Source organism: Anolis carolinensis, chromosome 4 (genome assembly GCF_035594765.1).
Source record: "Anolis carolinensis isolate JA03-04 chromosome 4, rAnoCar3.1.pri, whole genome shotgun sequence".
NCBI classification, from domain to species: Eukaryota; Metazoa; Chordata; class Lepidosauria; order Squamata; family Dactyloidae; genus Anolis; species Anolis carolinensis.
Genome location: NC_085844.1, coordinates 226615540 through 226637707, shown reverse-complemented (window position 1 = coordinate 226637707; position 22168 = coordinate 226615540). Strand labels below are relative to the sequence as shown.

General features: G+C 43.2%; 1 protein-coding gene across 2 annotated transcripts in view; it reads left to right on the top strand.

Annotated features, from left to right (window-relative positions):
- slc13a3 (solute carrier family 13 member 3) overlaps positions 1–18248 on the top strand; it is a 60125-nt gene extending 41877 nt beyond the window's left edge. The window contains exons 10-13 of one of the 2 annotated variants that reach the window (XM_062978903.1): positions 8839–8951; positions 9451–9612; positions 10054–10191; positions 14837–18248. In XM_062978903.1, the coding sequence (XP_062834973.1) occupies positions 8839–8951; positions 9451–9612; positions 10054–10191; positions 14837–15016 (593 nt within the window). In that variant the 3' untranslated portion in view covers positions 15017–18248. Of the gene's footprint in view, positions 1–8838; positions 8952–9431; positions 9613–10053; positions 10192–14836 lie in introns of those variants that run through there. The other variant, XM_062978904.1, reaches the window with a different exon arrangement.
- Positions 18249–22168: the final 3920 nt, after the last annotated feature.

The following is a 22168-nucleotide window of genomic DNA, read 5'->3' as shown; positions in this document are numbered from 1 at the left end:
TAATTCATTATTCAGCACTGCCTCAGTGCTTCCCTATTCATAGAATCATAGAATCATAGAATCATAGAATAGTAGAGTTGGAAGAGACCTCATGGGCCATCTAGTCCAACCCCCTGCCAAGAAGCAGGAAATCGCATTCAAAGCACCCCCGACAGATGGCCATCCAGCCTCTGCTTAAAAGCCTCCAAGGAAGGAGCCTCCACCACAGCCCGGGGGAGAGAGTTCCACTGCCGAACAGCCCTCACAGTGAGGAAGTTCTTCCTGATGTTCAGGTGGAATCTCCTTTCCTGTAGTTTGAAGCCATTGTTCCGTGTCCTAGTCTGCAGAGCAGCAGAAAACAAGCTTGCTCCCTCCTCCCTATGACTTCCCCTCACATATTTGTACATGGCTATCATGTCTCCTCTCAGCCTTCTCTTCTGCAGGCTAAATATGCCCAGCTCTTTAAGCCGCTCCTCATAGGGCTTGTTCTCCAGACCCTTAATCATTTTAGTCGCCCTCCTCTGGACGCTTTCCAGCTTGTCAACATATCCCTTCAACTGCGGTGCCCAAAATTGGACACAGTATTCCAGGTGTGGTCTGACCAAGGCAGAATAGAGGGGGAGCATGACTTCCCTGGATCTAGACGCTATTCCCCTATTGATACAGGCCAGAATCCCGTTGGCTTTTTTAGCAGCCGCATCACATTGTTGGCTCATGTTTAACTTGTTGTCCACGAGGACTCCAAGGTCTTTTTCGCACACACTGCTGTCAAGCCAGGCGTCCCCCATTCTGTATCTTTGATTTCCATTTTTTCTGCCGAAATGAAGTATCTTGCATTTGTCCCTGTTGAACTTCATTTTGTTAGTTTCGGCCCATCTCTCTAGTCTGTCAAGATCGTTTTGAATTCTGCTTCTGTCTTCTGGGGTGTTGGCTATCCCTCCCAGTTTGGTGTCGTCTGCAAACTTGATGGCCATGCCTTTTAACCCTTCGTCTAAGTCGTTAATAAAGATGTTGAACAGAACTGGGCCCAGGACGGAGCCCTGCGGCACTCCACTTGTCACTTCTTTGAAGACGACGCATTGGTGAGCACCCTTTGGGTTCGTTCGCTTAGCCAATTACAGATCCACCTAACCGTAGTTTTGTCTAGCCCACATTTTACTAGTTTATTTGCTAGAAGGTCGTGGGGGACTTTGTCGAAGGCCTTACTGAAATCCAGGTAGGCTACATCCACAGCATTCCCTGTATCGACCCAACTCGTAACTCTATCGAAAAAAGAGATCAGATTAGTCTGGCATGACTTGTTTTTTTGTAAATCCGTGTTGACTATTAGCAATGACCGCATTTGTTTCTAAGTGTTCGCAGACCACTTCCTTGATGATCTTTTCCAGAATCTTGCCTGGTATCAATGTGAGGCTGACCGGACGGTAATTGTTTGGGTCGTTCTTTTTTCCCTTCTTGAAGATAGGGACCACATTCGCCCTCCTCCAATCTGCTGGGACTTCTCCCGTTCTCCAAGAACTCTCGAAGATAATTGCTAGTGCTTCTGAAATAACTTCCGCTAATTCCTTCAATACTCTTGGATGTAGCTGATCTGGCCCTGGGGACTTGAATTCGTTTAGAGAGGCCAAGTGTTCCTGGACAACTTGTTTCCCTATTTGGGGTTGGATTTCCCCCAATCCTTCGTCCATTCCATGTTGCTGAGGTTGAAGATGGCTTTCTTTTTGTGAGAAGACCGAGGCAAAGAAGGCATTGAGAAGGCATTCAACTCATATCTCTGTTCAGGGCACAATTGGGCAACATGGACTGTGGCTGCTTTCACTATAATCTACCAAAGCCTGGAAAGCTGGCCCACTTTTTCTGGTCTCAGACCATAACTTGTTCTCATCTGTTCTCAGCATCTAGATAGAACAATCTAGGGACTATAGGGAAGTGCAGGGTTATTAAATGTGAAATATCAATGAGTGGGAGGCCACGTGTGTATGAGTGGTCCTCAACCTGACATTGCATGTGAATCTCAGAGTCTGTGATGACTCATGGGCCATGTAGTCCCGTTCCTAGTGCTGTTGTGAATGATGAAGAGGAAAACTTGGGTTTTCCACCATTTCAGCCAGAAAAGGAACTATCCCAGCCAGAAATTGAGCCTTTGCACCTGCAGGAGGCTTGTCTTCCAGAAATCTGCCAAACAAGCCCTGAGTCGAGTTCTCCCCCTTTTTCGCGCCGTAATTATTATCTCCAGCAAAAAGGAGTGCAACAAGCTAATCGCAGGAGTTTGAGAATTGCAGCAAAGCATTCAGATGATTAAGCCTGCTGCCATGAGAAATTTTAGGGAGTCATACATCTGGACACAGAGATTGACTTTCGTTTCTGATTCCCCAGAGAAGTGTTCTCTGGTGGGAAAACGAGGCCTATTTAGGTTCCTTGCTCCCGAAGGAATCTTGCGGAGTCAATTCGTCAGCTACCGGAGCAGCGTGTGTGGACAGCTACTCCTGCTTTCAAGCCTTTGTTCCTGTTCCAAGCCTTCGTTCTCAGCCTTGTTTTCTCCCCGGATCTTGCCTTGTTTCCCGGACCTCGCCAAGTAATTACCACGGATCTTGTTCTTGCTCCTCGTTTCCTTGTTGCCTTGAATCAAGCTTTGTGTGCCAAGAATCAAGTTATTTCCTAGCCTTGCTCAAGTTCATGGACTAAAGGACCTTGTCATCTCCCCTCACTTGCTTGGCAAGTGAGTGTTTCGGTTATTGGATTACAACTTTGGACCTTAATATTTCATATTGGACATTTCTTTTTTGGACTAATTTTGACCTTTCCTGAAAGGTCTACTTCTGGACTATTTCCTATACTTGTTTTTATTAACTTTATATATTTCCTTAATAAAGATATTAGATAGAATCTGGCCTCTGTGTATGGTTATTGGTGCTCTGCAGCCTGGGTCGTGACAGTTTGACTCCGCCACCCTAAGCACCAATTAACCTAGGCCAGAATGTCTACCGGAGCCGGACCGGGGGCCCAACCACTCAGTTACACCATCGACAAGGATGAAGTGGACCGCATCCGTGATAAGCTCAATGCGCAGGAGGGAGAAATAAGGGGATTGAAGGAACGCGGAATCCGTCTCCCGGCCCTGGCGCTGCCAACCAAGTTTACTGGAGAAGCTTCTAAGGTTCATGTTTTCCGTCGCCAATGCCAGGCTTATCTAGAGGCCCGTAATGCCGAGTTTCCCCAAGAAGACATCAAGGTGGCGTGGATCTACAGTCTCCTAGACGGGCCAGCGGCCAACTGGGCGACGGCACTGTTCGACCAAGACTCCCCACATCTAAGATCAGCGCAACAATTCTTGGATCACATTAAGGCGACTTGGGGGATTGAGGACAATTTGGAGGCAGCCGGCCACAAACTCCGGCGCCTCTCCCAAGGGGACAGACCCATGTCCCAGTACATAGCCGAGTTCCGAGTGTTGGCCCATAACACCGGATGGAACGATATAGCCCTCAGAGGACAATTTCGGGAGGGTCTCAACATCGAGATGCTGGAGGAAATCTCCAAGGTGGATCCTCCACACTCTCTTGAAGCACTCATTGATCAATGTTTACGAGCTGAAGTCATGATTGCCAACAGAAGACAATGGATCCGAGGCCAGAGCGGTAGGACCGGAGCGAGACCTCCCGCTCCCACCGGCGTCCAGCCGCGCCCAGTGTGGAGACCCCCGCCACCAGCCCCATACCCCAGAGGAAGCGAGGAGGTGCCGATGCAGTTGGGCAATGTGCATCCCAGATTAGATGCCGCCGAGAAGGCCCGTCGCCAACGCCTAAATCTCTGCTGGTACTGCGGAAACGGGGGCCACTTTGCCAGAGAGTGTCCAGCCAAAGGGAAGCCCGCCGCTCGTCTGGCGGCGGCGTCCTCCACGGAGACGAAGACGTCTGAGGCGGCTGGCGCACAGCCGGTGGGGGAAGCCAGCGACCGGGCGTAGAGAGGCTCGCCAACCCGGTCAAAAAACCCACTCAAGAGCCGCCAACCGGGGTCCTATTTCTTCTAGTGGTCACCTTGTGGTCAGTAAAAAAAGGACCCGTCATGGTCCATGCCATGATAGACTCAGGAGCCACAAACAACTTCATTGACAGAGAGTATGCCGACTCTCTGGGATTACAATATCACGACTTCAAGAACGCCCGTGTGGTGCAAGCCATCGATGGCCGCCCCCTCAAGACAGGTCCAGTAAGCCAGTGGTCGGAACCCACCAGAATGTGGATAAGGGAACACATGGAAGAGATTTCCTTCTTTGTTACCGAGGTTCCCCACTTCCCTGTGATTTTGGGAATTCCATGGCTGACACTCCACGACCCAAGCATCTCCTGGTCCAACAGAGAACTGCAGTTTGCTTCAAAATATTGCCAAAACCATTGCCTTGTAGCCAAGGTATGCCATGCCACAGACGCTGAACCCATCATCACCTTGCCCAAGAAGTACTCAGAATATTGGGATGTATTCAATGAAAAAGAAGCCGAGAGACTACCCCCACATAGACCTTATGACTGTGCCATTGACTTGGTGGAGGGGGCCCCGATTCCGCGAGGACACCTCTACTCCCTGACTGAACCAGAGCAAGAAGCTCTCAGGGAGTTCTTAGAGACAAACCTCCGCAAGGGGTTTATCAGACCCTCTCAATCCCCAGCCGCTTCCCCAGTGATATTTGTGAAAAAGAAGTCAGGGGACCTACGCTTGGTGGTGGACTATAGAGCATTGAACAATATCACTAAACGAAACCGGTATCCCCTGCCTTTGATCTCAGACCTCTTAGACCGGCTTCGAGGGGCTAAAGTTTACACCAAACTGGATCTTCGAGGAGCTTATAATCTAGTTCGCATCAGGGAAGGGGACGAGTGGAAGACTGCCTTCCAGACAAAATTCGGTTTATTCGAAACCCTGGTTATGAATTTCGGTTTATGTGGAGCTCCCGCAACGTTCCAGCATTTTGTCAACGATATCTTTCAGGATTATCTAGATCGGTTCCTGATTATCTACCTGGACGATTTTTTGGTGTTTTCTAGATCACAATCAGAACATGAGAATCACGTCAGAATGGTGTTACAACGATTGCGGGACCGCGGACTTTATGCCAAGTTGGAAAAATGCGCTTTTGATCTGCAAGAGGTAGATTTCCTGGGATATCGTGTCTCGCCACTAGGGCTCACCATGGACCCGGCAAAGGTCACAGCAGTATTGGAATGGCGGGCGCCAACCAACAAGAAAGAGGTGCAACGATTCTTGGGGTTCGCGAACTACTACCGCAAGTTCATTCCAGACTTTGCCCGCTGGTCTGACCCAATCACCAGCTGCATCCGTGGGAAACAGCCTTTCCGCTGGACAGATCAAGCAGAGAAAGGGTTCCAGCAACTAAAGAAATTATTCACGTCCCAGCCAATCCTTCAGCATCCAGACCCTGAAACCCCTTTCGTCGTGCAGGCGGACGCCTCCGATGTGGCGATTGGGGCTGTACTCCTACAACCAGTGGGAGATCATCTCCATCCTTGTGCCTTTTATTCCCGTCAATTGACCGCACCAGAGAGAAATTACACTATTTGGGAAAAGGAACTTTTGGCCATAAAGGCAGCCTTTGAGACTTGGAGACATTGGTTAGAAGGGGCCAAATTTCCCATTGAAGTACATACTGATCATCGGAATCTAGAGCATCTAAGAACTGCCCGCAAGCTAAATCAGAGGCAACAACGCTGGGCTTTATTCTTTGAACGTTTTAACTTCCAAATTCATTATGTAACCCCAGCCCAGACCAAGCAAGCAGATGCCCTGTCACGGAAACCGGAATACGCTGCAGGGCGCAAGGAGACCTTTGAGTCCCAGCTGCTACAACCCGAGAACTTTGCCACGCTCACAGTGGGAAACACCAAATCCACTCCCATTGAATCAACTCCCTCTACTCCAGGGCCCCTTTGTGCTCAGGAAATCAGGGCTAGTCAGCAAGCAGATGCTTGGGCACAAGACCAACTTCGCCAAGGGCTACGTTTTCCCTTTTCGCTCAAGGATGGGCTACTTTGCTATAGAAATCATGTTTACATCCCCCCAGGACCGGGCAGGGAAAAAGCACTTCGTCTGTGTCATGACTGCAAGCCAGCAGGGCATTTCGGACTATTCAAAACCATGCATTTGATCCTAAGAGACTTCTGGTGGCCCAAGATCCGCAAGGATGTGGAGAAATATGTCAACACCTGCCCAGTATGCCAGCGCTCCAAGACAAGAAGGGAAAGACCCTCAGGGCTTCTACATCCCCTCCCTACCCCATCCCACCCATGGGAAATAATCTCTGCGGATTTTATCACTGATCTACCACCTTCCTGTGGATTCACCACGATCCTAGTGGTGGCGGACCTTTTTACCAAGTTAGCCCATTTCATTCCCTGTGATGGCCTTCCCACGGCCAAAGAGACTGCAGATCTATTCCTTCAACATGTTTTCAGATTACATGGATTGCCCAAGAGTTTGGTCACAGACCGTGGGTCCCAATTCACCTCTCGTTTCTGGAAAGCACTACAAAAACTATTGGGCATAGACTCTCGTTTATCTTCGGCTCACCATCCCCAAACGGATGGGCAAACTGAGCGCACCAATGCCACTTTGGAACAATACCTTCGCTGTTATGTGAACTACCAGCAGGACAATTGGGTTTCCCTGTTACCGCTGTCAGAGTTTGCCTACAACAATGGGGTCCAGGCTTCAACTAAAGAAACCCCGTTCTTTGCAAACTACGGCTTCCATCCACGTTTCTTTCCTCCTGTCATTGAAACCTCAGAAGTTCCCGCAGCAGAGGACTGGCTGCAGGAACGCACAGCGGTGCAACAACTTTTGCTCCAGCAACTGGACCAAGCCAAGGAGGACTATAAACGCCACGCTGACAAACATCGCCAGCCGGGCCCCGAAATCAAGGTAGGAGACCGGGTTCTTCTGTCCACTCACTTTTTGCCCTCCCATCGCCCTTGCCGGAAATTAGATGCCCGTTTCATTGGCCCCTATCCAGTGGTGGCGCAACTTAACCCCGTGACTTTCAAACTCCAACTTCCGCGCTCTATGCGCATTCATCCAGTGTTTCATCGTTCTCTGCTCCTTCCGGCGGAAGGTGTGCGCCCTGATGCAGACCGGCCGGCCCCCCCCTCCTGTTTTGGTGGATGGGGAGGAGGAATTCGAGGTTCAGGACATTTTGGATTCTCGCTTTCACCGCCGCCGTCTACAATATCTCATTGACTGGGTGGGTTTTGGCCCCGAGGAACGTTCTTGGGAAGACGCTTCCACAGTCCATGCCCCCGATTTAACCCGCCGCTTCCATCTGACCTATCCCGCCAAGCCGCGGCCTCGCGCCTCGGGGAGAGAGCCCTATTTTGAGAGGGGGCTTGAGGAGGGGGATAGTGTGATGACTCATGGGCCATGTAGTCCCGTTCCTAGTGCTGTTGTGAATGATGAAGAGGAAAACTTGGGTTTTCCACCATTTCAGCCAGAAAAGGAACTATCCCAGCCAGAAATTGAGCCTTTGCACCTGCAGGAGGCTTGTCTTCCAGAAATCTGCCAAACAAGCCCTGAGTCGAGTTCTCCCCCTTTTTCGCGCCGTAATTATTATCTCCAGCAAAAAGGAGTGCAACAAGCTAATCGCAGGAGTTTGAGAATTGCAGCAAAGCATTCAGATGATTAAGCCTGCTGCCATGAGAAATTTTAGGGAGTCATACATCTGGACACAGAGATTGACTTTCGTTTCTGATTCCCCAGAGAAGTGTTCTCTGGTGGGAAAACGAGGCCTATTTAGGTTCCTTGCTCCCGAAGGAATCTTGCGGAGTCAATTCGTCAGCTACCGGAGCAGCGTGTGTGGACAGCTACTCCTGCTTTCAAGCCTTTGTTCCTGTTCCAAGCCTTCGTTCTCAGCCTTGTTTTCTCCCCGGATCTTGCCTTGTTTCCCGGACCTCGCCAAGTAATTACCACGGATCTTGTTCTTGCTCCTCGTTTCCTTGTTGCCTTGAATCAAGCTTTGTGTGCCAAGAATCAAGTTATTTCCTAGCCTTGCTCAAGTTCATGGACTAAAGGACCTTGTCATCTCCCCTCACTTGCTTGGCAAGTGAGTGTTTCGGTTATTGGATTACAACTTTGGACCTTAATATTTCATATTGGACATTGCTTTTTTGGACTAATTTTGACCTTTCCTGAAAGGTCTACTTCTGGACTATTTCCTATACTTGTTTTTATTAACTTTATATATTTCCTTAATAAAGATATTAGATAGAATCTGGCCTCTGTGTATGGTTATTGGTGCTCTGCAGCCTGGGTCGTGACAGAGTCAAAACATTTGCCTTCCCTTAATGTAGTGGATGGTTTAGAAAAGCTGACCTTCTATTCTTTGTTCTTGTTTTCCATTTAAACATAAGTACATCATGTATCTGGTTTTAGTGCTTTCAAAAAAAGATAGCATTATGAGTGAACATCTTCATTAATAATAGGCTAACAATTTGTGTAGCATCTCATCTTTGGCCTTGGGATACGACAAACCTCGTTTCTGTTTTTATGTTTACACATCTGGATTTCATCATAAAATGTCATAAACTGATTTCTAGTACAGGAGATAGACTCTTAAAACCAAGGTGTCTTATTACCAGATGGATTTCTTAGTTTACACAAGTGTTAATTTGGTTTAATTAAAAAAAAACCTTTTAAAGTTCTCAAAGATGGCTATTCTTATGTTAATCCTATATGTTTCTTTTCATATACAAAAATCACCAATTTCTAGAAAATAATGTGGATTTCAATCCTTAAGCCATGATCCCAAGTGTTGTTAAACCCCCTCTTTCTGTGTCATAAATCTCTTTTGTTTAGCACCAAACACTGAGAATGAACCCTTGCTATCATGGAGAAAAGCCCAAGAAAGTGTTCCTTGGAATATAATTCTGTTGCTTGGAGGAGGTTTTGCTATGGCAAAAGGATGTGAGGTACGTCTGTTACGATGACTATTGCCTTCAATTTTCCAAAACATATTCTTATAGTTTATGATCTTTGTTTTTGTCTGTATAAAGCTTGCATCCAATTAGTGAGAACTGAGTAGAAAGCTGCCTCTTCATCCTCAAAAATAGCTACAGAATTTGGCTTTAATATGAAGTACTTTCTTGTTTTATTGCCAAACATCCATACAAATGAATGGACTGCACCATAATGATGTCTCTGACCTTTGTTGCTTGGTCATCTGCATCATTCCACTAGCAGTAAGGAAAGATTTCCCATATGAGGTACAGATGTGCAGTAGGTTAAATGATAAAACTAGTAATCTATGCTCGCCTTTCTTTTCATTCCCGAGAGAAAGATTGATTTGAATATTGAGAGGAAAGTCTGTTCCTAATTTATCATCTTGTGACAAGAGGTGATATAAGGGAACATGATTGAATTGCTGTAGAATCTCTTACACAACCTTTTAGATTTTCTTCCCTGCTGCAGGAATCTGGTTTGTCCAGCTGGATTGGCGGTCGTCTTGGCCCACTGGAGAACCTCCCACCTCCTGTGGCCGTCATTCTCATCACAATTGTCATTGCGTTGTTCACAGAATTTGCTAGTAACACAGCCACAATCATCATCTTTCTACCTGTCTTGGCAGAACTGGTAAGGGACATTGCCAATATATATTTCAACTTTCCGCTCAACTTCACTAGTATCAGCCTTTCTTCTCGTAAGTGAGGTTGATATTGGCACAGACATAAAACCTACATAGGGGGCATTTCATATATCTTCTGCAAACATGTATCAACAATATCTATACATGTCATAATATAAAGAAGAGGCTCAAAAGTGCTTTTCAAACTCATACCTGGAAAATATTATCAGGCTAGCTAACTCCATGATGTGTGACTTTCATTGAATGTTGTCACCTTGCCTGGTTTGCTTAGTCGATATGTGCTGACAGAAATAACAAAATAAAATTTGGTGGAAGCATGTACAAAAACATAGCAGACAGCCATTTTCTGTTCTTTTTTAGAAATTTTATCTGGTGTCCTCATCTCAGCTGATAAATAATTGTGCCCCCCTTTTTTTTGTTCCTTCAAGGCCATTCGATTGAAAGTGAATCCTCTGTATTTAATGATACCAGGAACCATAGGATGCTCCTTTGCTTTCATGCTTCCAGTTTCCACTCCACCAAATTCAATTGCCTTTGCTTCAGGTCACTTAATGGTCAAAGACATGGTAAGTTGTTTTCGACAGTAAACATTGTTGGTGGCATAAGTATAGAGAGTAGAAGCAGGTCCAGGCTTAGCACAGCAGGCTAACCACTGTGAATCAGAAAAATCCTGCTGATCAAAAGGTCGGCATTTTGAGCCGGGTTGGGTTGAGCACCCCAGCTCATCTGCCCACCTAGCAGGTCGAAAGCAGAAATGTGAGTAGATGAATAGGTACTACTTTTAGCTGGGAGGTAATAAAGGCACTCTTAAGGACATCGATAAGAGCAAAGTTCCTTGGCATGGAAGATGGAGGAACAGCGCCCCACTCGCCCCGTGGCCGGAGTTGAGCACAACCTCTGTTTGTGTTGACTATCCTTGTTAATTGTATAATTGTATAATCGACATTGAATGTTTGCCGTATGTGTGTTCTGTGAAGCCACTCTGAGTCCCCTTCGGGGTGAGAAGGGCGAGGTATAAAAACTGTAAATAATTGTAACTATTCTGGTATTCTGTAAGAAAGAAAATGAAAGCTGAACTTAGGAGAGCCACTGCTTGCTAGAGAATAGTTGAGCTGGAAAGACCAATGCCCTGATTCCGGCTACTAAGAAGTTCAATTAACTTCTAAGACTAATTTCAGTGAGACACAAGTGAGCTTAATTTTCTCTGGATTGCACCCATTGTTTCCAGCAGGTTCATTCTGATCCATACCAAGTCCAGCGGGATGAATTTTCATTGCAAGATACAAGGGGCATTTGTGCATTAACTTTTAAACAGCAGGGCTAAACTAGAGGCGATGTAATTTGTGTGCACACAGTTATGGTGCTTATTTTGTTAGCCTTGGGACCATGGAGGATAGAGAGAAGTTTAAACCTTTTCTCTCCCTGCAGTGAACTAGCCAAAATTGATTTTATGAAGCTGCTCTTTGACTTCAGGAGAGTCTTCTGTTGGTGATAGTGGAGGGTTCTTTTTATAAGCAACATAACAGAAAACCATGCAGATGTTTTGCATTTGTGCATTTGATAACTTCATGTCTAGTTTTGAATATCTGCTTCTGTATGTTTTGTCAGAGGACTGGTCAGGAAACTGTTGCTGTCCTATATCCCTTTATATCAGAAGAGCAAATGTAGTGTGCAGACTGCCTCCAGCATTGTTTTGTGAGCCCCAGGGAAAAATGTCTCCAAATGCACTCTAGGAGATATGGGAGGCATTGCCATCATGTTTAGATGTCACTGGCCTTCCTGAGAGTGAAAATTATTTTTTAATTCCCCCCCCCCCCCAAAATGTGTTTGTCCCCAAATGGCCTGAAATGTCTATTAGGGGAGGGAAGCATTTCCGCCACATGTTGGTGCCATCATGGGCCAATTTATGCCCAGGGAAGACTTTTTTAAAAATAGAAGTGAACAGGAAATGATATCTACCCACCTTCTGTCCAGGAAGGCCCCACCATTCCCCATATCTCTATAGAGCATTTGAATGAGATATATTTAGTTATATCTATAGTCCTGCAAGAGTAGGTGTGGTGGAAAGATGAGCCCCCCTCCCCCTTCAGATTTTCTGCAAGGCCTAATTTTACATAGTTTTAAAGCCTTTGCTTTTCATTAAATAAATGATGATGGCTAGTTTAGGGAAGCACACTCTACCCTATATTTATTCCCAATAGGCCAAAACGTGTTGAAATGTAATGTTACACTTAAGATACGTGCTCTAATTTAATAGTAGTTGAATTAGAAAATAGTTCAGTACAGTACAGATTAATTTTCTGCATTTAGTTGCTTGATGCACAAACTGGAAACATAAAATTGTAGAGTAACAATAAAATAATGATAAAATATGTTAGATAAAAGAGAAACCCACAGCTGCACATAATAAATCCCAAAGTAAAACTGTCAGGAGGCATAAAACAATGCAATCTAAAAGCACTAAAATGGTTCCTAAAAATATTGAGAGAATAAAATTCTCTTCTCCTAACACCAGAGACTATAAAGTAGATGCCAGGTGAGCTTCTTTAGTCCACAGTTACACAAATAGGGTGCTCTCAGTGAAGAGCCGTGGTGGCGCAATGGATTAAACCCTTGTGCCGACTGGACTGCTGACCTGATAGTTGGGTTGCCGACCTGAAGGTTGCTGGTTTGAATCAGCGAGATGGGGTGAGCTTCCGTCTGTCAGCTCTAGCTTGCGGGGACATGAGAGAAGCCTTCCAGCAGGATGGTAACACATCCAGGGCAACGTCTCTGTAGACGGCCAATTCTCTCACACCAGAAGTGACTTGCAGTATAAAAAAGTGAAGGATTTCCTCTCTCTTGTAACCCATCATCTTGCCTTATTTGTATAGTAGCAGGAACACGAGCCCCGGTGGCGAACTGTGTTAAAGTACTGAGCTGCTGAACTTGCAGACCAAAAGGTCGCAGGTTCAAATCCCAGGAGCGGAGTGAGTGCCCGCTGTTAGCTCCAGCTTCTGCCAACCTAGCAGTTCGAAAACATGCAAATGTGAGTAGATCAATAGGTACTGCTCCGGCGGAAAGGTAACGGCGTTCCATGCAGTCATGCCGGCCATATGACCTTGGAGGTGTCTACGGACAACGCCGGCTCTTCGGCTTAGAAATGGAGATGAGCACCAACCCCCAGAGTCAGACATGACTGGACTTAATGTCAGGGGAAAACCTTTACCTTTTAGCAGGAACACATCCAGTTATAAAATGTCAGTGTCAGTATATCAATGGTAGAAGTTCTTAGGTTCTCTCTCTTTCACACATATACACACAAACACATGCCTGAAGAGCATACTATGTTTATATGCTCATTAATTAAACTCCTATATTTTTATTATCAAACATTGACTCATAATACTTTAGGCTTTCTTGATTAGAAATAAAATTGAAATGCCATGCTGGCTCACAATCTAAGAGTAAATTTACCAAAAATGAGAGTGTTTCCTTCTTGGATCACAGGCCATTTCTACTTATAGAAATTGTGTAGGAATCATTCATTCAGAAAGAGATCAGAAGAATGGATGTTGTGGGAGATCAGCAGAGCCTGGAAAAATACTTTTTTTTTTTTTGGGAAAACAACATTAAGAATCCTCTAGCCATCCATGCTGTCCAGTGACAATGCTGCCTATGGGACTTTTGGAGCTATAGTCCCAAATAACGCTTCCACTTCTGAAATTGGAATGGATAACTTTAGAATTCAGCTTATATCCTATTGTTAGTCCCAATCACAGAAGAACCGTTGAATCAATTGGATTTGCCATCATTCATCAGTTAATTGCATAGGTGTATTGAGATTAATGAGATTAACGAACAGGGTTCCAGACATTCTTCTGTCTCCCAAAAAACTTGGTGGGGGAAGTTTGCAGAATCACAATTTTCATTGTGCTTGAATATGGAGAGAAACTAGTTCATCTGATGATAATACTGTGCACTTTCAGACTGGCTCTGCTGTTCTAGTAATGTTGATATTGTGTACATACTAAGGAGACAGCTTCTTAAGCAGATCTGCCTCATCCTTTGATGGGAGAGTCAATCTTCCCTCAGAATGGCTCAGTAACTAATCATAGTCTAGGCACTTTCATATCCCTAGTGCTACCAATCAAAAGACACTGTGCAGCTATTTTCTATTTTCTTCCTTAATGGATTTGAGAGGAGGAGGCGGCCAAAGAAGGAAAATATATAATAAGCAGAGGAAAACACAGGAGGGTGACAAATGGGAAAAAGATGAGTTATAAAATTCAGTTGAATGAGGAAAATCGATTGGGAGGAAAATGCCATCTCAAGCACCCTAAATGTGTTTCATGCAAAGTATCTTATTCATTGTGCATGATACTGAGAGAAGTCGGCCAAAGTGATGTTACATTTCTCATTAGAGATTTTTTTTCCGTGCCAGATGTGACTTGAAAAACTTCAAGTTGCTTCTGATGTGAGATAATTGGCTGTCTGCAAGGACGTTGCCCAGGGGACACCTGGATTTTTTGATGTTTTTACCACCCTTGTGGGAAGCTTATCTCATGGCCCCACATGGAGCTGGAGCTGATGGAGGGAGCTCATCCGCACTCTCCCTGGGTTGGATTTGAACTGGCAACCTTTAGGTCAGCAACCCAACCTTCACGTCTTCAGTCCTGCTGGCACAAGGGTTTAATCCACTGCACCACCGGGGGCTCTCATTAGAGTGATTATGGCCTAGTTTTCTATTTTACAAAGTAGCATTTATTGAACTGGGAAAACACAAAAGGACCTATAGAGTTCTCTTATCTAATTTTACCATATAATATTTTTAAACTTAACCATTATTTTGGTATTCAAAATACTGCATCATAGTACTGCAAAGATCAAGTCTAAATCTAACGGATGGATAGATTTCAACTGAAGATTGGGAGAAAACCTTTTAATTTGACAGGGGAACTAATTCTCAAGAGGGGTGTTAGGAGGCATTTCCAACAGAGCTGAATTGAGGACTGCAGCATAGCCAGCGGTAAGGACTGATGAGAATTGAGTCCATTGAAAAGATCACGTGTTTCTCATCTCTGAAGGAGAGAATAGATACCTTTGTGTTGGGGATACTCTTGCTTTAGATTTTCTATATCAAACAAAATGGATGGATAAAGGTTCCTTTGATTCTCACTAATAATTCAGAAACCTTGCTCTATACTTTATCTTTTTGGTTTTCCTCCACAGGCAAGGACAGGCCTGCTTATGAATCTGATGGGAGTTCTACTTCTGAGCCTGGCTATCAACACTTGGGGGATGAGCATCTTTCAGCTAGGCACTTATCCTGCTTGGGCCAACATCCATTCATCAGAAAATATAACTACGCTGTTGGTAGATGTACAGAACACCACGTTGAAGTCATTATGAGTACATTATGAACAACATTATCTTATTTTGGAGAGTTTGTTCAAATTTGAGCACTGGATCAAATCAAATCAAATACGAAGTATGCACAGTAATGGCACTGAGTTGTTGCCCACTCAGCACAAGACTGTTCTCACATGTTTGTTTTTTAAAATATTGATAAATATTCACTGGATAATCATGTTATGTCTTGGAAGATCTTCTCCATCTGAAAATTCACATCAATCCATTTTGGGTTGGTGTAGACTTTCACTAGTTTCGGGCATTAATTGGTGGTCCTGGAAGGTGTCCTTTCCCCATTTATTTTCTTGTAGAAACAAAGGGAGCTTTTTCTATTTTCTCCCTGGGATCCACCATCTGAACATAGAAGTATATGGCTACATGAATATTAAACCATCTTCTCATCTGAATGCAGACGCATGGAGCAAGTGAAACAACATGTTGATCTCTCCTGGATCAGAAAAGCAATGAAAACATTACAGGTTGCATATTCTTCACCTGACCCAAAAACAAAGCAAAACAAAACAAAAAAAGAATAGATTTATGATATGGTTTTTTAAGAGTGATGGTTATCTGGCTGCATCCCTTGCTTTTAAAAGCAGAAACAAGAAACCTTTGGGCCTCTAGATGCTTTTGGTCTACAATCTGTTATATTTTCCATTATTGATAAAGGTAATGGAAAATGTAGGTTCCACATTTCTTTTAGAAAAAAAAGCCTGGAGCACAGCTGTGTAGATCAAATATGTCTGAAAGCTCTGAACACTTTTGTGGGGTAAGGTGAAAGGTATTTTAGAGGCAGCAGAGAAGGAATGCAAATACGAAAACTCAATTCTGGAAGGCATTTATTGCACTCATTCTACTTAAAATTTGCAGTCTGCTTGTAAATAGAAGAAAAGATCCAGAAAGCATGTGACAAAGTAAAATAGTGTGAGGAAAGCTGGAGACTAATTTGGAAAATGCTGCAGCTGAGCTGCCAATTTGATTGAAAAATGAATTCTCAATATCCAAAGGGGTCTTTATGACCTCATATCATAGTACCATTTCTCAACTTTGCAGAAGACTTATTGACATTTTATTTAACCTGGGAGTGTTTTTTATGTACATTTCAATGGAAGCTACTAAATGGGACGATATATCAAAGTATAAGATCATGATCACAAATTGATTTCTGTCTCAAACTTTTGTTGCTACATAACTGATCTTGGGCATATTTTTCCACATTCAGCTTTCTTTTACTTGCTTGAAGTTTTTAACTGAGCCGTTAATCAGAACTGAAGATTTGCAATTGTTCCCAAATAACTATACAGTGTTCCCTCACTTATTGCGGGGGTTACGTTCCAGGACCACCTGCAATAAGTGAAAATCTGCGAAGTAGGGACACTATATTTCTTTTAATATTTGTACCTTATTTTAGTAGTTAGGTGGCCTTCTATCCTTCACAAGCCCGTTTTGCACTGTAGTTGTTTTAGTTTGGTGAGGCAGGCAACAATTTGGCAGAGAAGGCTGTAAACCTGCAACTCCCAGGATTCCCGGGGAGCCAGTGAAGCCTTCCCGGAAGAGGGGCAGGGTGAGAGCGCATGTGCGAAAGGCAGGCGCTGTTACAGCCTAGTCCTCCATGAGTTGCTTTGTGTTGTTTATTTGGTTAGTTTGATTTTGATTGGATAGTGCCTTGGACCATTAAAAAAAATCTGCGAAATAGCGAGGGAGCGAAAAGTGAACCGCAAGTAGTGAGGAAACACTGTATACAGTATATACTGTGACATCAGAACGAATTTGATTCAGTATTTGGAGGTCTCCCATTCGTAAAGCTACTATAAGTCGAAGTCAAATTGATGGCATGCAAGAAGAGCAACTGAAAAAAAAGGCTTGAGACAGGGTGTTAGCTAAAGATTTAGTTTCAGTTTTCAGCTAAATAAACTATGTGAATGGAGACATGCGAGTGACATAAATTCACATATAAATGATAGGGGATAGGTTAGTGAAAGAGGAGAGATAGGGCAGTGCCTTGGGAGAGGGACAGCACATGATTAATTTAGACAGATTATATTGCCCCTTTTAGCTCTTGAGCAACATACAAAATTTGTAGTGTGGATTTCAGCAAATTGTGTTTCAATAGTGGCAGACCAGAGGGAACAATGTGAATAGTAAACTTTTTCTTAAAGTAGCAACATCCCCTAAAACGCAAAGAAAAACTTTATCAATTTAAGGCACTTCTTTAATGTACAGATTTCCAGCCAATGTAGTCTTCATTCATTCTGTATATAGTTATCCATAACTAACAGAATATAGAAAAATGCATTCAACTGAATATTGTCTTTAACTGGTAATACTCAGGGTACTTGGTGGTTACCATACTAGTGGAGAAGAAGCAACCATAAATTTTAATTAGGATTTCAAAGAAGTTGGGAAGAGGGAATCCTAGCCCTCATTAGGTTCAATGCTTTGTGCATTTCCTTTAAAGTTTGGACTAAAGGCCAGAATGGATTTACCACCCTACTGATATAGGAGCCACTGGAAATGTCTCTAAGGTTTTGGCAGAAATCTTTACCAACCCTTTCTCAAGAAGTTAGGCAATTATTACATCATATATTTGTGAAAGACTTTCCAAATACCCATGACTGCTTACTGTCAAACTCTTTGCTTTCCACTTTACATATTTAGAAGTACAGCTTAGTTGACCAGAAAATTTTCAAATTTAATACTGACCTGAAAGCTAGTGGAAAATGTTAAAGAGTAGTTTAACCCCAACGCATGCACACACACGTCCACTGTTTTGTCAGTCTAGCCTACCTTGCAGAGTTGTTGTGAAGATTAATTAACTCATTGAAAAGAAAGGTAACAAACACTATAACAAAGAAAATTACTGCACAATTGTTGAGGTTTGGATGGAAGCAGCTAAAGCTTTGATCTCATTTTCTATAAATTTGATTATTGGGTACTTTCAATGAAAGTGTTTGTAAATGGAAAGTGATTCTAATCACCACTGTAAGCATCTATGTTATATTATTCATGTGTACATAAGGCATGGACTTAATTTCATGGAAAGATGAATGATGAATACGTATTTTGAAAGGCATGACTTTGAGAAGATCTATGGGAGGGAAGTGAGGGGACAAAAGAGGATTCTTTCTGTGGCACAGAATGTGAATTCAGTGCCTTTACAATTCTCTGTAACCATCTCATTTTGGGGATCTGCTCCAGAAGCATACCTGGTAAATACAGCTATTGGATCCAATTTGATGTTTCTCTCTTTTTTTTGTTTAATCGTGGTCTCTGGTGACATGAAAATGGCATAAGCATTGCATCATGAATACACAGTGGCTAGAGGTCAAGCTAAAAGCATTCAAAAAGTCCAATGACTATGAGGACTGAAAATATAATGTACCCATTGCCCCTTATTTGCACTGTTATAGTCTGTATGCATGAGTCACAGGGTGGTGCTTGTGTGTCTTCTTTTGCACATGAATCCTGCAACTCGACTTGCTTACCTTCCATACTTGCTCAACCTACATTATTTCCCTACCTTAAAACAATATGTTGAGGTATGAATGTATTCCAGGAAGCAGTTGTGACATTTAATGGAAATGCATCTCCATTGATAACCTGCAGTTGTAATTTTGTTCAAAATTAGTTGGCTACAAGAACTAATGGGGTTCTGAATAAATGTGCACAGGACTGATTTGAAAGCTGAGAAAAGCCACTGAAACATCTGGGTTAAGATGCAGAATTGCCACTAAGACAGTACTAAACTGCAACTCACAGGATTTGTTTAAGAACTCCAATTCAAGAGCAAGAGCAACATGGAAACTTCATGCAGAGTGTGATAAAAATGCTAGTTCCACTGTTCTAAGGATGTTCTCTCTCTGCCCATTTGGGAATGGCATTAAAGGACCATTATTGTAAGACAATACTTGCACAATGGACATAATGGATACCCAATTTAGAGCCCTTCTACACAGCTGTATAAAATCCAGATTATTTGCTTTGAACTGGATTATCAGGCAGTGTAGACTCAGATAATCCTATTCAAAGCAGATAATGTGGATTATCTGTCTTGATATTCTGGACCAAATGGCAGGGTAGAAGGGCCCTAAGTCTTTAATAAGACCCATTAATTGTACAAGTAATTGCCCGAGCTTCCAATGGCATTAGATCACGGAAAAACAGGGGTTGGGGACACAATACATAAAGTGCTATGATTTATTTCCCTAAGACAAGAATGGGCAAAGTTTGGCTCGCGGCTGCATGTAGATTCCAGGTGTGTTGTCAATGAATCTAAAAGTAGGCACCCTTGTTTCCCCCCAACTCATTCTGGCAATAGAGGTGAATTACAGCATCTGGCTATGCCTCTTAGATACAAGTGATGACTTCTTCCACTGAGATCTGCTGGAGTCTTGGTGGATGATGTCATCAATCTATATCTAGTAGCTACAGGGCATAACCAGATGCTTTTCCAATCTGCTGTACTCTCCACCAGTTATGCAATGGCCATTCAGGGAGCAGTCACAGGCTTTGAAAAAGTGGAAGAGAATATTAGCCTCCGCAATGTCCGCCCCTCCAAAGACACACACACAGGTATAAGATAGACTTACCATTGCATACCTTACAAACAGGATGGCAACTATGTAAGTAAATATGGTAATATACAAAATATAACACATGTATCTTTAGTGAGAATAGTATCCTGGCCCTATCCATTTCTATTCAATTACTCAAATAAGACACAAACTGTTAATATGAGAAACACCTAGAAATTTAGGAAGTGACTTGATGGGTAGGAAAGGAAGCAAATTACTTGATTCCTCCCCCTCCCCCAGCATTAACTTCCTAGACAGTGAAAGGCCTAACGCAATTGCAGAAATTGAACCAGTGATAACCCAACCCCATTTCTCTCCAAAAAAATTGATTCACTTGGTCATATTTGACAGGCAGCCCCACAGTGGAATACCAACATCTGGCCACATGGAGTCAGCATTGTTTCAGGCAGATGAAAAAAACTTTTCATTCTAAATATTTCATTCATATACATGAGATGTGCTCAGAAGAGATCCTGTCTTAATTCAAGGAAGATTTGTGGACAGTAGGGGGGTTACAGTTTGAAAGTCAGTATTTTTCCAGTCTCTGTCTTTCTGTAAAAGGACCCATGGGAAACCCTGATTGACACCTTAACATTTCTCCAGAAATCTTCTTTATAAACTTTGCCTTTTTCATCTGCCACACTGAATAAATCAGTTTACATATACAGCAAACACTTTCCACATAGTTTACTGCTGTAACATTCATGATTGGTATTCTTCAGGGCATTTTTCTGAGGAAAACAGCAATCCTGCTGCAGGATGGTAGGTGTAATGTTTGTCTGGGGAATATATTTTGTTCCATAACTAATCATGGAACATCTAGATTGGGGTGGGCAAAGTTAGGCATGCACACATCTCTATATAGTCTTCATTACTTAGATATAATGGTTGGAATCCTGTTGGAAACTTACATCTTTGTAGGTAGTCATGTCTGCAGAAGTTTGAATTGTGCAGTTCTATAACATTGGTATCCAAAAAGGATGCTGCTGTTACTTTACTATGTATGGAAGCCAACAAAGTGACCAATAAGCAATGGTCTCAATGTGTGTCAATCCCATTGTACAATGGGAAATTGGTTAGGAAGTGCTGATGCACATTGGAATTACTTTGCTGGTGTCTTCATAATCCACTAACATGGTTTCTTAGCACCTCTGCAATGTAACTAAGTATACTTAAAGTTATGTAATGTAGGCCATGATAGAAAATTCTGGTTGGTGTTTTTTGTGTGAATGGCATACTCTCTACAACTGTGGTTAGTGCTTAATATCTCATGCTTTTTGACATCACCAGAGGCTTCCCCCTGTAACATCATCACAAAGAGTCATCCCTATATCTCAGGCGTTGACCTTAAAATATAAGTATCTGGAATCATCCTGGCCTGCCAACCCAAATTGTGAATCTAAATTCAAGTAGTGAAATTAAATCATTTGGATTTACTTATGTGTTGATTCACCATTCAACAGTTGACTGAATGGATTTCCTCAATTGTTATAGTATTAAACTGCCATGGGGCAATTCCTTGGCCTCATATTTTGATTGGGATACACCTAGGGTTGGGATACACCTGAAAGGATTGCATCTGTCTGTCTATCTATCTATCTATCTATCTATCTATCTATCTATCTATCTATCTATCTATCTATCATCTATCTATCTAAGTCAAAATCTGTCTGCCTGTACCACAAAGGCTGTTGCTAAGTGACAATCCATGTGATGTAATTGAATTGACTTTTGCTATGTGAATGATTGGCTATTGCTAGGCAAAGTGGCCTGCTATGATTCACCAGGAAACAAAGACAACAAGTGTATGAGGGGAAGCGAGGAAGGAAGGAAAAAGCTACAAAGAGAGCCGTGTTGCCATGGAGACACATTGTGATGCCCTCTCAGAGCTGGAGAAGGGAGAAAGAATAGGAGAAAAGAAGGAAAGAAGGAAAGAAGGAAAGAAGGAAAGAAGGAAAGAAAGAAAGAAAGAAAGAAAGAAAGAAAGAAAGAAAGAAAGAAAGAAAGAAGGGAAAGGGGAAGGAAGGGAGGGAGAGAGAAAGAAAAAAGAGTGAAGGCAGGAAGAGAGTTGCTGTTTATTCATTCAGTCACTTCTGACTCTTTGTGGCCTCATGGACCAGCCCACTCCAGAGCTCCCTGTCGGCCGTCACCACCCCCAGCTCCTTCAAGGTCAAGCCAGTCACTTCAAGGATACCATCCATCCATCTTGCCATTGGTCGTCCCCTCTTCCTTTGTCCTTCCATTTTCCCCAGTATCAGGAAGAAAGAGGAAATGGTAAAAGATATGAGAGGAGTACAAGAGAAAGAAGGAATGAAAGCAGGGGCAGTGGCTTTCCAAAACTTGGACAACATTGTTTAGATATGCTAGTTTCATATACAAAAGCTTGTCCAGAATATATCAAATACTTAGGTTACTCAAAAGTTAAAACAATTACCTAGCTGGGATCCTTTTGAATTCATAATCACTGTTGAGGACCTCTTCATATGGCCCCTGGGGTTGTGCGGTTTCGCCTGCAGTCGCTCTTCACACCCTACCTCCTTCACCCATCACATGGTGGGGACAGGACAAGATGCATTGA